The 14755-nt window shown below is 54.3% G+C and overlaps 2 protein-coding genes across 2 annotated transcripts; one reads left to right on the top strand and one right to left on the bottom strand.

The window, feature by feature from the left end:
• Window positions 1-917: 917 nt before the first annotated feature.
• On the top strand, window positions 918-3313 carry MONBRDRAFT_27313 (uncharacterized protein; the record flags this gene model as incomplete). The annotated part of the gene is made up of 7 exons (XM_001747739.1): window positions 918-1092; window positions 1241-1386; window positions 1473-1618; window positions 1719-1800; window positions 2087-2699; window positions 2871-2936; window positions 3006-3313. 7 exons carry the CDS (start codon window positions 918-920, stop codon window positions 3311-3313), a joined length of 1536 nt encoding a protein of 511 aa, XP_001747791.1.
• A 1535-nt stretch (window positions 3314-4848) lies between these two features.
• On the bottom strand, window positions 4849-13939 carry MONBRDRAFT_10010 (uncharacterized protein; the record flags this gene model as incomplete). Its single annotated transcript, XM_001747656.1, has 7 exons — window positions 4849-5018; window positions 5597-6894; window positions 6994-7132; window positions 7296-12608; window positions 13263-13341; window positions 13448-13744; window positions 13880-13939. 7 exons carry the CDS (start codon window positions 13937-13939, stop codon window positions 4849-4851), a joined length of 7356 nt encoding a protein of 2451 aa, XP_001747708.1.
• Between the last annotated feature and the right edge of the window lie 816 nt (window positions 13940-14755).

Here is a 14755-nt window from a genome sequence, read left to right as displayed (position 1 = left end):
GGGCGTGGTGCTCACGTCGCTTCGAGCCCTGTTGTGAGCCACACTTGAGACCATGGGGGACCACAAACAGGATTGAACAAAACGTCGTCGAGACGAAGCAACAGCAGCTGGCCTAAAAACCACCAAATAAAAGGGGGGACCCTTGAGAGTGAGCCCACACAAACGCACTGCAAAGGCGTCCAGTCTGAACAGTGGAAAGGATCAATAAAGGTTGAACGACAAGAGCAAACTGCCTGCCCTATTTTACGCCGCCATCACCGACCACCACTGTGGCTGCCACTGCTCCATCCAGCCGCTGCCGTTCGCACTCTCTTCCCTCTCTCTCTCTCTCTCTCTTTGCTCGTGTGTGCGGGTTTCTTGGCGTACCTCCGCAGAAGCAGGAACCAACAGCTGTTGTTAACTGGTGTTCTTCGGTGACGTTGCAACGGTCAAGTCGCGGGTCGCTGGTATCTTGTCGGTTTGAGTATGCCTTTGAGACAATTTTTCCATTCTCAAACATTTCACTTTCGCGCACACTCATTGTGATCTGACATCCCACCCGCAGTTTACTTTAAAGAAAACCAATCTTTTTCTCCTAAAATAAACTACCAGACCCCCGTCACCCGTGTCCCCAGTCGACGACCAGAGGCTCGCTCGTGGCAGACGGCAGCGCTCGACTGTTCCTGCTCGTCATCTCCTTACCACCGCATACTTTTTTTGCCCTGGCACTGGGCAGCGGTGCTGGGGTGGAGGTTGGATTGGAGCACCCACGAGGGATGCATCGTGCTTTGAGCAGAGTATCAAAAGATCGCGAAGATCGTGAAGATCGTGGAAGATCGACCTGCGTCCCGAGAATGAGGACAGGTCTTTGATTGAGACGGACAAGGACTCGTGAGCTGACTTACTCAGAGCTTGTGTTTGTCTTTTGAACCGGTGTCATGGCCGGCAGCTCAGCTGCAAGTGCTGAGGATCATGTGCCCGCGCCCGACAACGCCGTGTTCTTCTTCACCTTTCTCCTCATCACCCTCGCCAGCATCACTGTCGGTGGTCTGCTGAAGCGCAAGCTTGACTTTCCATTGCTCACCGGTTTCCTGATCACCGGCATCTTAGCAGGTGGGTCTCGTACAGGTGCCCGTTCCCCCCTCTCCCATGAACACCCACACGCACATGCATCTTCTACCATGAGTGGCTGCCCACAGCGAGCCCAAGCCTCGTCACTTCAGCTCATGGTTGCTTCTGGTTGGGATCATGCTGTGCTCAGGACCATACGTTCTCAAGATGTTGTCCAAAACTGAGGTGGACCAATTGGACTTTGTCTTTGACATTTGTCTCGGATTCATTGCCTTTGCAGCTGGCAGTGAACTCTATTATCCTGAAATCAAAGATTCCATCCAAGCAATCGTCAAGGTCAGCCGCTGTTTTGGCGACAGCACGTCATCAACACACAGGCTCCACTTGGCCATATTTCTTGACTGGCATGGCTTTTGCCGTAGATTACAACCGCTCAAACGATCACCATCCTCGTCCTGGGTACTCTGGGCGTGTGGGCCTTCAGCCCGATGACCTCATTTATGAAGGACATGGAACTATCCCAGCAAATAGCAGTCGCCTTGTTGACTGCTGCCATTTTCATTGCCCGGTTGGTGAAGCAAGGCCCAGGGCTGAAGAAAACCGATCGCATAATCGTAGTCTACCATCCGTGCTACCGTGCTTACTGCCTTTGCTGAACCAACCACCAGATCACCATCCTCTGCCATTGCCATCATCAACGAGCTGGGCGCCAAAGGGCCCTTTGTGCAAACGGCTCTCGGCGTCACAATGGTATGTTTTTCTGACATCGGCAAAAGTTGAGAACGCAGCCTCCGGCTGTGCTGGGCCCGAGGACATCATTACTACTCGGAGATCTGACCGAAAGCTTGCATTCCCTGACGCGCTTAGGTCACCGATGTCGTGGTTATCGTCACCTTTGCGATTTGCTTCGACGTTGCTGTTTGTTCCATGCTGCTGGCGCGACACGACCGCATCGGTTTGATATATGTTGCCCATCACCTCACACACGCGCACCTACCTTGCCAACCCATGCACGCACCTGTACGTCGTTGAGTAGAAAACGATTTTCGCTGACGATGAAAAGCTTCAGGGCGAGTTTGTCACTATTCTGATTGGAGAAGTCGTCGTCTCCGCCATCATCGGCTACGTTGCAAGTGCTCTAATCAAGCTTGTGCTGCGGCTCGAAGATCGGGCTGTCCGCGCCCATGTCGAGAAACACCACCCTCGCTTCTTCCGTCGTTGGTGGCGACCGTATCTCGAGGGCGAGGTTGTCCGTCTCCGTGGCATACTCACGCTTGCCGTCGGCTTCTTGGTGTTTTATCTGGCGGAATTTCTCAAGACTGAGGCCCACATTCATCTTGAAACCCTGTTGACGTGCATGGTAGCCGCGGCCATCATTGTCAACAGCGATAAAAAGCGCTGCTCGGATGGCCATGTGATTCACTTTCGCAAGCGCCTGCATCACGCACTCGAAGCTGTTTCCGAGCCCATTTACGTCGCCTTTTTCACCCTTGTGGGTCTTGGCCTGAACATCTCCGTCATCCCTGACGTCATTGACGTTGCCCTTTACTTTTTTTTCCTTCGCCTACTCGTCCTGGCTATCGGATCATTCATCGGATCCAAATGGGCTGGTGACCCTCCTTTGTTTGGAAAGATCTCCTGGTTGACCTGTACGTCCCCGCTGTCGGTTCCTAGCACGATCGCAGCCCGTTCAATTGCCGTCCCCGCCATCGGCTTGCCAGCACCCTGCCCTAGCGCATCACTCCGCAAGCACATGCCTTGAGCGTTGAAAGACCGCTTTTTGACGTTGTTGTCTTGCCTTTGTTTTCTCTTTTCGGCAGACCTAACCCAGGCCGGTGTGGCACTGGCGCTGACAGAAGAAATCAAGGAGGAATTCCAGCCTTGGGGTAAGAAGGCTGCATCGCTGGCTCTATCCTCGTGGCTGATCTGACCAGTGGCCTCGTTACTCAACATAGGTGAGGATTATGCCACGACCGTTGTTTCAGTCTTGGTCATTGGTCAGATTGTCGGGCCATTGACTTTCAAGTGGGCCGTACAGCGCGCGGGCGAAGCGCATCAAGCCGGTGCGGCGGCCGTCAGCGGCAATGCAGCCAATGCGGCCGCACGCCTGATCCATGTCTGGTGGCACGAGGAGGAAGAGGACGGGCCTTCACATGCCACCAGCTTTAGCCGATTGCCCACCGCCGATGAGCCTGTGGGCTTGAATGATGACAGTGTTCCCGCAACACCACTCAACGAATCCACTAGCACCCTGCTTACCTGAGAGAGTACCACCCATGCTTAAACGATAACAGAATAGCCGCTACCTGCGGAGTTATGGTCAAGTTTTCTTGACCCGAGAGGTCTGACATTGCCGGGCCGTGAGTTGACGTCAAATTGATCCAAATACAAGGCTGCCTGTACCCTTCGCCTCCCTGCTGTTGGTCGCGTTTGACATTTGATTTGCAGAGAATCGGAAGAACAACAAGGGCAAGGTGCAACTACACAGTTTGTAATTATCATGATAGATTCTTCTCGAGCAAGAATCAAAGCACGCTTTCCGACTGTGCGTCAAAACTCAGATATTCGCCCATAGTGGCACCTTCAAGTAGCCTTCGCGTCTCTGTTGCCAGTTCACGTGCCGAGACGCGCTTGTTCGGCCTCTCGTGCCAGCAACTTTGGATGATGCTGATTGCAAGTGCCACATTTGAAAGTCGTGAGCCCTAACGCGCGAGAAGCACTGGCAGGTGGAGGCCCAACAGCGACTTAGCAACAGTACAACGGATGGGACACCGACCTTTGAATCTCAGGTGGAATAGTGACTGACTCAAGCGCCAGACGCCCGCCGGAAGTAAGAAACTCCATAATCATTTGAAGTGTCCGCTCCCCGTATGGAGTGCGGGCTTCATGCCACAACTATCGGAATGATCCCGTTCCACGGAACGATGCAAATCGCATACGACATGCATGGAAAGCAAATGACACGCGCGTATCCTGGGCACAGTCCCTCGCTTCAACTTTGACCCAGCTTTGACGGACAAAACAAACCTCCCAATAAGTCACACCGACGGCCCAGATGTCCGAGGCCGTGGTGAATTGGCCCTTGGTCAGAGCCTCCGGAGCCATCCACCTGTTACAACCATGGCTGCGTGAGTCATGTCTCCACATGCCGGAGACTTTGAGCTGCCCCAAGCCAAGTCAGGTCGCGAACACATGGATACGCACCGAAATGGCATGTTCTCCATGTTTGTTGTTCGGTAGTAGTCCCGTGAACCGGACAGAAAACGGCCCACTGCAGCAAAGTGATCCCACGAGATTGATCATACATGAGATGAGGAGAAGCCAGCCTTTGCCGTCATATTCCCCTACGCGTTTGCATGCTACAGCAAGACAACGTGCAAGACAACGCACGTCCAAAATCTGCTAGCTTGGCGTGCAGTCGGTGCATCGTGCCAGGTTGCCCTGCGTATAGCAAAACATTTCGACAGGCCAAGTCTCGATGCAGCAAATGTCGGTAATGAACAAAGTCCATGGCCTGCGCAACGTCATCCATTACGCCCAACTGCCCAGCATGTGACATGCATGCGCATGCAGTGAGAATGCATGCCGCTAAAAACGCGGGCGATTGCCCCCTCATCCACAACAACATTGCCATCAAAGCAGCAGAGATGATGGCGTACCTTTTCAACGTGAGATAACTTCTGCCCACTCCTCAAATATTGCCGTGCATCACCAAGATCAGCGAGCTCCAGGACCAAGCCAATAGGAATTCTAACAGCCAAAGGGAGCACTGAGTGAATGTGCTGTGCAATAGAACTTCTAGGTGGTGGGGTGGCTATGCGCATGAAGGACGCACGTGTCGTGAACCACGGCCTCAATCCCCACAATGTTGGGGTGCTGGCAAACGTGATTCATCAGCGCCACCTCCATCATGACGGCCTTGACGTCGGACATCTGCAGTTCGAGAAGCGATCGGTGACACGCCGGACCTGAGCAAATGTACCAAAGTGCAGCGTGCTGCCAGCAGGAAATAAACATACCTCAACTGTCTCAAAAGTCTTGAGGGCGACGCTTCGAGTGCCGTTAAGTTGAGCCTGATGAACCAAAGTTGCAGGTCATTGCAAGACGCCGAGGGGATGTGGTGGCTGAGCGAACGCCCGGCAGACGCCCGTGTGTTGCAATTGCAGGCACAAATGGGTCGTCAGAATGTACTCACCTTATGAACGCGCCCAAAATTCCCGCGACCCAACACACTTTGGGTAACAACGCGTGACCTGGACGTACGGGCATGAGGCATTGCCGTATGAGCATAGGCAGAAGCTGTCAGAGAGTCAGATCGCAGGCGAGCCAAAAAGCATGTGTAGTGTTTCGTCAAACCAAGAAACTAACGCCGTGCAGTAGTTCGGGGTATGTTCCGACACGTATTGATCAAGGTCTGGCCGGCGATCAAGATCTCCTTGGACTGAGGCGGTGGACAACTGTCGCTCAAAGTCAAGCAGGCACATCTCCAATTGACCCTCCGATGACATAGGCACCAACTCATGTCCCTGCCATACTGCGCTCGCACCGCTTGCGCCACTGCTGTGGAGCGGCTTGATGCGGCGTCGAAACTTGAGCATTAGCAGTACGATGATAAGCACAAGGGCCACCCCAGCCACAGCGGCCCCGATGATCACTCCATTGGCAGAGTCGGAAGAGGACGCGTCCACAGATAAAGGCGTGGATACACTCTTCGCACGCGTGCTCTGCACTGGTGGGGAGGTCACGGCTACCGAGGACGTAGCCGCTCTTGTGCTGGTCGTTGTCACCTCCCCTAAAAATATCCGCCTGGAATACATCACGGTGCCTTTGTCAGCAGCATCCTGCAAGGCCGTGGTATTCATTGCCTGCAGCCATGTATTGTTTTGAAAGGTGTAGATATGATGTCCGTCAGAAAGGACATAGGCAGACGAGGGCAGCCAGAGTCTTGATGTGTTTTGCATCCACAACCACGGTGTTCGCGCATGTGTGGACAAATCCAGATGAAACACCCCCACGCTTCCCGGGCCTGTTTGGCAAGCCACAACCGCTTGCGTAGGCAGGTGCTCGTAAAACCGCACGCTTGATACAGACTGGCAGCCTGTGAGGGCAAAGGCGCCGGGCTCGGGGTCTTGAGTCCCCGACCCCTGCAGCGCAGAGACGATGAGCACGGCAGCTGGCACTGCGGCACGCATATCGGTGCACGCCACCACGGCATACTGCGTCGACAGCGCTGCTGTCGTGATGTTTGGTGTAGACGGAGGCAGCGAAAGAGCGAGACGCTGCCAGCATAACAAGGGTGCAACTGAACAATTGAGGACAAGAACCTCCTGTTGATTCACCAACAGCACAAGATCAGTCCCGGGAGCCACGTACACGTCGCTTGCCACATCCGTCAAAACACAATTGTAATCTGGGACCAGTGCATTTCCGGGAGTAGGAAGGATGCAAAATGCCGTCTGGACGCTCCGTGTGATTGAGATATAGACGGCGTTGGAGGACGCATCAAATCGCCGTGCCTGATCGGGGCTGTCCAGGTCACTGCGGTCTTTGCCGTACTGAATATGAGTCTCATTGACTGTCAAGAAATAAAGCCCGGTCGCTTTATCACTTCGCAACCACACCACCAAATACTCAGACGTGCTCAAGATTTGCCCTTGAAAGTTGCTACCTTGCAGATGCAAATCAAGGCTCGGGGGCGCAGCAGCATTCGAAAGAATGCGCAACTGCGGCCACGAGCCAATATGCAACAGAGCGATGGGTGAGGATAGGATACCCATGTTCAAGTCCAAGAGGGTGCCGTCGGTTGGCAAAGCGTAAGCCTGTTCACTCCAAGGCACAGTGCAGCTAAACAGCAGCGGCGCAGTGAGAAAACATGACAAAGGCGCAATGATAAGCATGCAGGCCTCGCGCCATCCCAAACACAATGATACACGAAACACACACCTCAAACCGACACCCATGTCGACTAAAGAGCCAGCCGCACAAGTCTCGCAGGAGCCCGAAGAGTTGATGACATCAAGCAACAGATGCTCATCAAGATCGCAAGATGGGTAGGCAAAGCAGTCACAAAAGCGAGTGGGACCTATGGCAGTGGGTTCGGTTCCAGTCACATCAATCAAGCCTTTGAGTTTGCTGGCGGTGCCGCTAAAAGTGAGTGGCTCCCACAGAACAACGTGATCAGCAAAACAACCAGAAGAGCCTTTGCAAAACAGCCACCAAATTTACAAGTGGAAGCAAGCACCGACCATAGGATAAAACTTGTTGTTCGCTGATTGGCGTGAGTACAAGCGTGCCTACCCCACGAGTATAAAAGGTAAAACTTGATGTGGTGTCCGAGTCAAATAAAACCTCAAGCCGAACAGTGCCAGTCCCTGAGTCTTGCCCAAATGCCAGGAGCTGATTGTCATCGCTGCGAACTTCAACAGACGTGATAGATCCATCGAAGCTCAACAGGTACGACAATACCCACACTCCAAATTTGGCAGGCTCTATATCAGCTACGGCCAGGAATTCAGCGCCTATGTAGCGATGTGATGTGGATGTGGCATTCACTGGCGGCAAGCACGTTCCAAGCTGAGCATCAGCGTGGGCGGCCGTAGTGGTCATCTCAAGCAGGGTGCCGCTAGCAGACTCGGCAGCCCCTCCTGGATAAAACATGAGTTTCGCCGCGCTAAGGCGACTGGTGTTGCAAACCAGATTGACGGCCAGATCATTCACCCTCAGCCTCACAGCCCCCACCGCATCGACGGTGAAAACGCTGATATACTCTGTGCTCGTAAATCCCGGTACGAAGAGCACGGGCGCAGTTGAATAGCAACCCTCTGGCAGCAGCAGGGGCAGGGCGTGAACATGCAACGCATCAGACAGCGGATAGAGTGTAACGCTGGGCTCACTGGCCTCTACCCGGACTGTGGTGGTAGAATCAATAAAGTTGAAGCGCCCTTGAGACGCATGCCCAGTTGTGGAAACAAGTCGGCATGTGGCGCTCTCAAGCTGACAATCAAACTGCTCAAACAAGTCAAGCTTTGCAGCCGTGCACAAGGAGCACTGCGTACGACGCGACCATGGCTGGGTATTGCAGGTAGTCTCATGAACCGCGCGATCGGAGCGCAAGATGTGAAACGGATAGCGATAAGGGTTATACACGTGCGCCATGGCTAAAGATCGAGCGTTGGTGGGGATCAGCATATTGCCAGTGAAGGTCGATGCACCACTGGGCCAGAACCGAGCAGATGAGCCCTCGGTCTCCAGAGCAACTCGCACTTCGAAATCGCCCGGCGGTTGATCAAAGAGCAAGGTCAGGCGCAGCGCAGCACAAAGGTTGGGCAAGCACAACGTGACAGATCCGCCATCATGATTGTACGTTGCCCCATCGCCGGTCAAATTTACGGTGCAGGACACATTGATCCCATTCATAGTGCTGGGCAACGCTGGCACACGCCAAGCAGACGTGGTACCATTGGTTTCAACAACGAGAGCAGCACCCGCGGTACGCAGGCTAAGCACAAAATCAGGAACAGTCAGGCCCAAGCAGCTGGTCGCTGTTTCAGATAATGGAAATGCCAATAAAGTGTCATGTGCCATTACAAACACGTGATTTGCACTGACCACCATAGCAGTCGGGCGCAGTGGCCCCGTACTCCAGGAGGCTGTAAACTCCAAGTCCCAGTTGGCATCGATATGCCACTGCATGACTTGATACGTTTGAGATACGACATTCCAGCTGGTCGTGTACAGTTGCCCTGATCTGAGTTCCGCAATGGGAAGCAGTGTTTCGTTCCGCAACGAAGGTCCTAGGCTGACACGGCTCGGTCCGGCCGTCTCGCGAAACAACCCTACATGCACTGCCGTCGATCCATCCAAATTCTGCAACACAACAAGGAGACGCTCTGCATCCAACACAGCTTGGGCGACATTGGTTTCACGGAAGATCACCTGGGTGGTCTCATTGCTCCACCAATGCAATTCCCACATGATGCTGCGCCCGACAAGAGCCGTGTGGCATAGAAAGAAAAATACGTTGGCATCGGCGGGCAGAAGCGTGCATTTGAGACAGTCAAAGGCTGCGCGGAAGCTAGTTGTGGTGGTAGTGCGACCGTCGAGAGCAATACGATGCAGTTGGAGCTGAGTGCCCGCGTTGCTGACGGCCAAGTAAGCCAGGTCATGCCAAACAGCAGCACAAGCATGCGATGTTGTCTCGCTTGCCAGGTTGTGCACGCTGCCTGGCAATACAAGAGAGGCGTGTTCAATACCCACAGCTGTATTGTTGACGTGACAAAACCGAGTCGTAGTTCCATCAAGGTCTTCCAGTAGTAGGCTGCAATTTGACGAAGGTTCTGGCATTGCAGACCACGTTGACTGTTCCTTGCAGGGAGAGTACAGCGAGGTCACCGTTAAAGACCACTCTTGTGCTGGACCCCAGATATGCACGCCTTTTGTGCTGCCCACGCAAAGCGGCAACTCCACCTCACAGGCTGAGCCATCACAACCGAGATCAATGTATTCGTAGGCCCCGCTGAGTGCAAGGCACACCAATTCAGCACCCCAGAAACCTGGCGATGACTCGCTCGGAGCAAATCGCAAGACAGACACGCCAATGGTGCTCAAAAGCAATTCCGTGGCAAGGCTGTTCGAGCAGAATGTAAAGGTTTGCGGCTGTTCGAGCATCAACAATTGCGGGAAAACACTGGCAGTCATAAACCCCTGGGTACATGGCAATGTGGCAAAGGCCGGGCTCTCACTTGGCAGCGGGTCGATAATCTGGCAGACGAGGCCACCTTGAGATGGCGTGCCTTTGAGTGTGAGGCCCCCATTGGGCGTGGCATGCAACTGGGTGCTTGTAAGCGACTGGGCAAGAGCGTGAACAACACGAGTCGGACGCAGCAGAGATATTTCATAGACCAAAAGTAAGGGAATCAGGTTTGATGGTTGAACCAACACATAGGCACCATCGTTCAGCATGGTTGCACCTCGATAGTAGCCTGGCACTGTGGACGTCAGATGAACCAACCCCGAAGGGGCGTCTTGCAGTGTTACTGTGATGCGGCCGACGCCGTCGTCTCCAATGCTAGCCAGCATCATAGCAATGCCACTCAAGGTGGAGTTGAGTGTAAAAGTTCCCAGCACTAGCTGCGCATCGGCGCTCAGATTGTATGTGGTACTTGCGTTGGGCCACGTCAAGTTGACGAACTGCACGCGTAGACGACCACCCACGGCATCACTGCTGAGCGCCACAAAACCTGAACTTACGTCCTGGCTGACCAAAGATAGCCCGTTGGTTGCGAACGTGCCGCGCACTTCAAGGCTTTGTCCATCATGCGTCGCGCGATACACGGTGATTTGCGCGTTGTATTGAAGCGCCAAAGTCACGGGCTGCAGCACATCCGAAGGAATCGTCATAGGCATCACTGCGGCACGACTCGCGCTTGTAGAACCCAGGCTGGTCATTTCCACCACCAGCCATCCATAATCCGACTGCCAGGCTCGAAACAGCACCGACTGCACGGCAGGTGAACCAAGAGGCTCATATCGGCCCAAGAGAAAGATCAGGCGCGCATGGGCCACCCACGCTTGACCCACAAATTGCACTTCGGACAAGCTGACCGATTGGAAGAACCGAAGCAAGTTGAAGCGCATGTAGCGCCAAGGCAGGGACGGAGACGTTCGCCACAGCGGCAGGCCCGCGGTTGCTGACAGAGCAACTTCCGTCGCCCCAGTCCACCACCAATGAGTGAGTCCCTCTTTCACACTGGGACGGCGTATGGTGTTTGTTGCTGGGTTGATTTCAGGAGAGCACGCCAAGTTCGCGTCCACCTCGGCAGTGTACCCACTGCTCGACTGTACGACGAGGTGAAGGTGACGAACCCCACCCTCCATCGGCCAGATCAGAATGCTGCTTGAATCTGCCTCGTCAATACTGAGGGTTTCTCGAAGCTGTGCGTTGGTACCCCATGCATCATCGGCCTCATAAACGTGGCCGTCAACACTCCCCGACCTCGAGTGCAAGGTCAGATTGACTGCACCAACACCACAAAAGATGCCAGTAGCATGGGCTACAGGACGCAGCTGGTCCAACTCCAAACGAGCGGTAGCACCCCACAACAGTGGGGCTGTCTCGAGGTGAATTGAGGCCAGAACAGCAAGCGTACTGCTCTTGGGTGTGGACCAAACAATGGACAGGTTCAATGAACGATAATGAAGCAGAATGATATCGGACCCGCTTAAACTTCGCACAACCGGAGTCCAACGACCATGCGACCAGGAAGCCACACGACCTGTGACCTGACCGTCGGCATCGATCTCGCGCATAGTGGTCACGTTGCTTGCTGCATCACGGCATGGTACCCAGACATGATTGCGAAGCTGTGTGCGAGGTAACTCGCAACCCGCCAGAATTGTGCTGAACTGAGTGGCGCTAGTGGAGCTGAGATTGCGTTCAGAGGTGCCATAGATACCGAGGCTCGGGTGGCCTGTGGTCAGGTTGTCGAGTTCAAGAAAGAGGCTGTTGCCGTAACTCACAACGCTTCTGCTCGCCAAGTGGCGCAAAGGTCCGGTCAGCTGCACATCAGCTTGCCCGTCGACGCGCGTCCAGCTGGGCAGTGTGTAACAGTTGTAAAATTGCCCGCCGATACCTGCAGCACCGGCCAACAAACACACTGTTTCGTTTGTGACCGGTCCTGCTGAGAGAGTGGTGCCATACTGAAGACCACGAGTGCGGGTGTAGTAGTCGTATGCAATCGTGGTGGCATTGTTTGCAAGCGTAGACCACGCCACCACGCGACCTACACGCTCGGAGCTGGGGGTATCAGCATACGGCATGCCCATCACCACCGTCTCAGGTGAAACCATCGCAACTGACTCGATGGTGGATGTGGCGGCAAAGCACTGCAAATTGAAGAACGAGTAGACGTGAAACTGGCAAGCAAGGGAAGGACCAGGAGCTATGGCCCCGTGCCGATTCACAATGTTGAAGACAAAAGAGCCGTCAAGCGCGTCCATGTGTGTGCCGAAAAGGAAGTCTTTGGGCTGGGATTGGATCGTGGCCAAAACTTGCGCATCGCCAGCTGCCACCGTCGACGTAGCCAAAGTGTCAATGCTATAGTTGGCCCCGACACGATATGAGATGGCCGAGACAAAGGCGACATAAGTCACTTCGTCGGTCACCAGCAGGTTGTCAGCATCGGTGGAGGAAGTTGGAAGGATGTTGTAGATTTGGTGGCTTTCGAGCTTCCGCTCAACAAATGCATGATAATCCAACAGCTGAACATCATCGCCGCTTTGCAGGTTGCAAGTACCGATTCCAGCATGGTCTCGAACCCAGTACATCCAGGAAAAGCCGGCGTCCACGTCTACCAGGCTTTCTGCGTCGGGGCCGCTCGAGACGATTGGTCGCAAGCATGTTCCTGCCTCGCAACTGGCATGCAATAAAAAAATATTGGCTAGGCTCTCCGATGCGCGCCATGGCGTGGGCGCCCCACAGGGGAAGGGCAACAAGACGTGGGAGGTGGTGACCGGCGACGGGCGGCAGTTGACATCCCCTGCACTCCATGAACCAGTACCTACCAGGAGGGAGGATCAGACGCCACATGAGAGAGATGAGATGTGACGAAATTTTGCGAATGGACGAAAATGTGGACATGTGTGAAGCACACGCTCATCACTCAAGACCCAGCCTGCCTCATTCTCCATTGGAGAGATTGACAATAGTTGTAGACAAACGCGCGACCCGCGCGTGGGTAGACACCAACCAGCAAAGAGCAACAGGACGAGACACACGGTGTCTTGGGCTGCTACGGCAAGTACAATATCTTGACCGCCGGTGGCACGCAAGGACCAACGCGAAACGGCCAGCGAGGTGCCGAGCTGACTGAAGCTGCCACGCAGTATTGGGTGCAGAGCACTAAGCGGCTGAACTCGATCCACTATTCGCGATATGGCAAAAGCATAGCAGCAAAATGAGAGTCGACCACCTTGAAATGATGCACGGCTGGCTTGAGTTGCACGCAACTAGACGCACGAGCATTGCGAACGAGAAAGACTTCGCCTGTGGCCCTGCGTGTGTGCTGGATGGTGTCCGGAGCACCAACGGCGATCCATTGACTCCTATACTCGGTCTCGGACCCAACTACAACCAGATTCATCAGTTCAACGACAGTTCATTAACTGCAAGACTGCCATATGGTAGACCTTTTGCTATAAGGAAGCTCACGTACAGTTGCTACGAGGCTGAAGACCAATAATGGCAGTCCCAAAGGATTTTACGGTCATGTTGCTGGGGGGCACGCCATCCAGCTACAAGGATGGAGGCACAAAAATCAAAAAAGGGGGGCAAGAAAGTTGAGCTTGATAGAGCACCATTGATCCTTGAAGCCATCAAAGGGTAGTTTTGTCGTCTTACCTCGGCTGGAGGAGAGAGGGGATCATCCAAATAGCGCGAGATGGGGGATCTGGCGGGCACTTCGAGCCCCTCCAGTTTGAAGTCATTGGCTGCAGAACCAAGCATGTCCACGCACAATTTCTCGAGCCGTGAGCATACCGGTGTGGATATCAACGGAGAGCTTGCAGAGTGTATATGATGCGTGTACATGGTGTTGGCGCTGGCGCATTCTGGGTGCGATGAGAGGAGGCGCACCTGCCAAGCTCCAACATATCGTGACCAGAGTCCCACGATCGTTGAAAGCACCGGGCGCCCCCGCTGAAAAGCAATAGGCTGGTCGCGAGGGCTGCAGGGCAGCCGAAAGGTTCGTGCATATGCGCATGCTTTGAATGAGCTGGGTCGCACGTGCAGAAACCAGCCACCATCACGGAGGCGGTAGCGTGCTCAGCTCACCGTATCGATCACCGTAAAGAGAAAATGGACGACACTCCCAAAGCGGGCGTTTTCGGCCATGGAGGCATTTGAAAATACTGCGACATCTTCACTTGGCCCAAAGCTGATGTACGAGATCGAAAATTCTATGGCATCAAGACCAAGAAGGCTTGAGAAGCTGATGCATCTGTGCGTGAGACGAAAACCAGCTTTAAAACGTACGATAAGTCAAGCGAATCCGCCCGCAATTTGATGTTTCAGCGCCTTGATTTCCACATGAAGACGAGGGTTGGCCCAAGAAGGTGATTCGGCGGTCCTGTGCCTACATTGGGCCCACGGAGGGCGAAAATTCAATGGTGAGTGGAAGGCCCCCAACAGCGAGGGGGCCAAATCGTAACTAGCAAATGAATTTCTGGCAAAAGCACGCGACTCACGGCTCGGCGTTCGGGCAGCGAGTCAAATGAAGCTGGGGTGTTAAATGCTGCGAGAGCAGAATCGGTTAGTAAACCCAGCACCACCCCAAGGCACACCCATTCAATGGGCCGAGGCCGCGCTGGCACCCCCAAGAGCGTTGGGGGCATGCCGTCACTTTGCGCTGGGTGCTTCCCCCGATCCTGCCAGCTTGGCAGAGCTCCAGAGCCCGCCTCACAGCACCCTTAGCTCGACAGCAGACACCGCAATACGCCTGTCACGCATGCTTGCGCCCCGATCAACCACCAGCACGACGGGAATACCCCGCACCGCCACCATGCACGCGGCGCCTCCTCGGTGCGTGATGAATCCTCAAGCCGGTTTGTCTGACATTAGCAAATAAACACACACACACTTCTCTCTCTCTCTCGCTTTTTCTCACATGCACATGCATCGATCTCAAGCTTGTGCCTGTGAGAAAAAGCG

This window comes from Monosiga brevicollis, genomic scaffold, assembly GCF_000002865.3.
Source record: "Monosiga brevicollis MX1 MONBRscaffold_18 genomic scaffold, whole genome shotgun sequence".
Lineage (NCBI taxonomy): Eukaryota > Choanoflagellata > Craspedida > Salpingoecidae > Monosiga > Monosiga brevicollis.
This window is presented reverse-complemented; position numbering and strand designations above follow the sequence as displayed.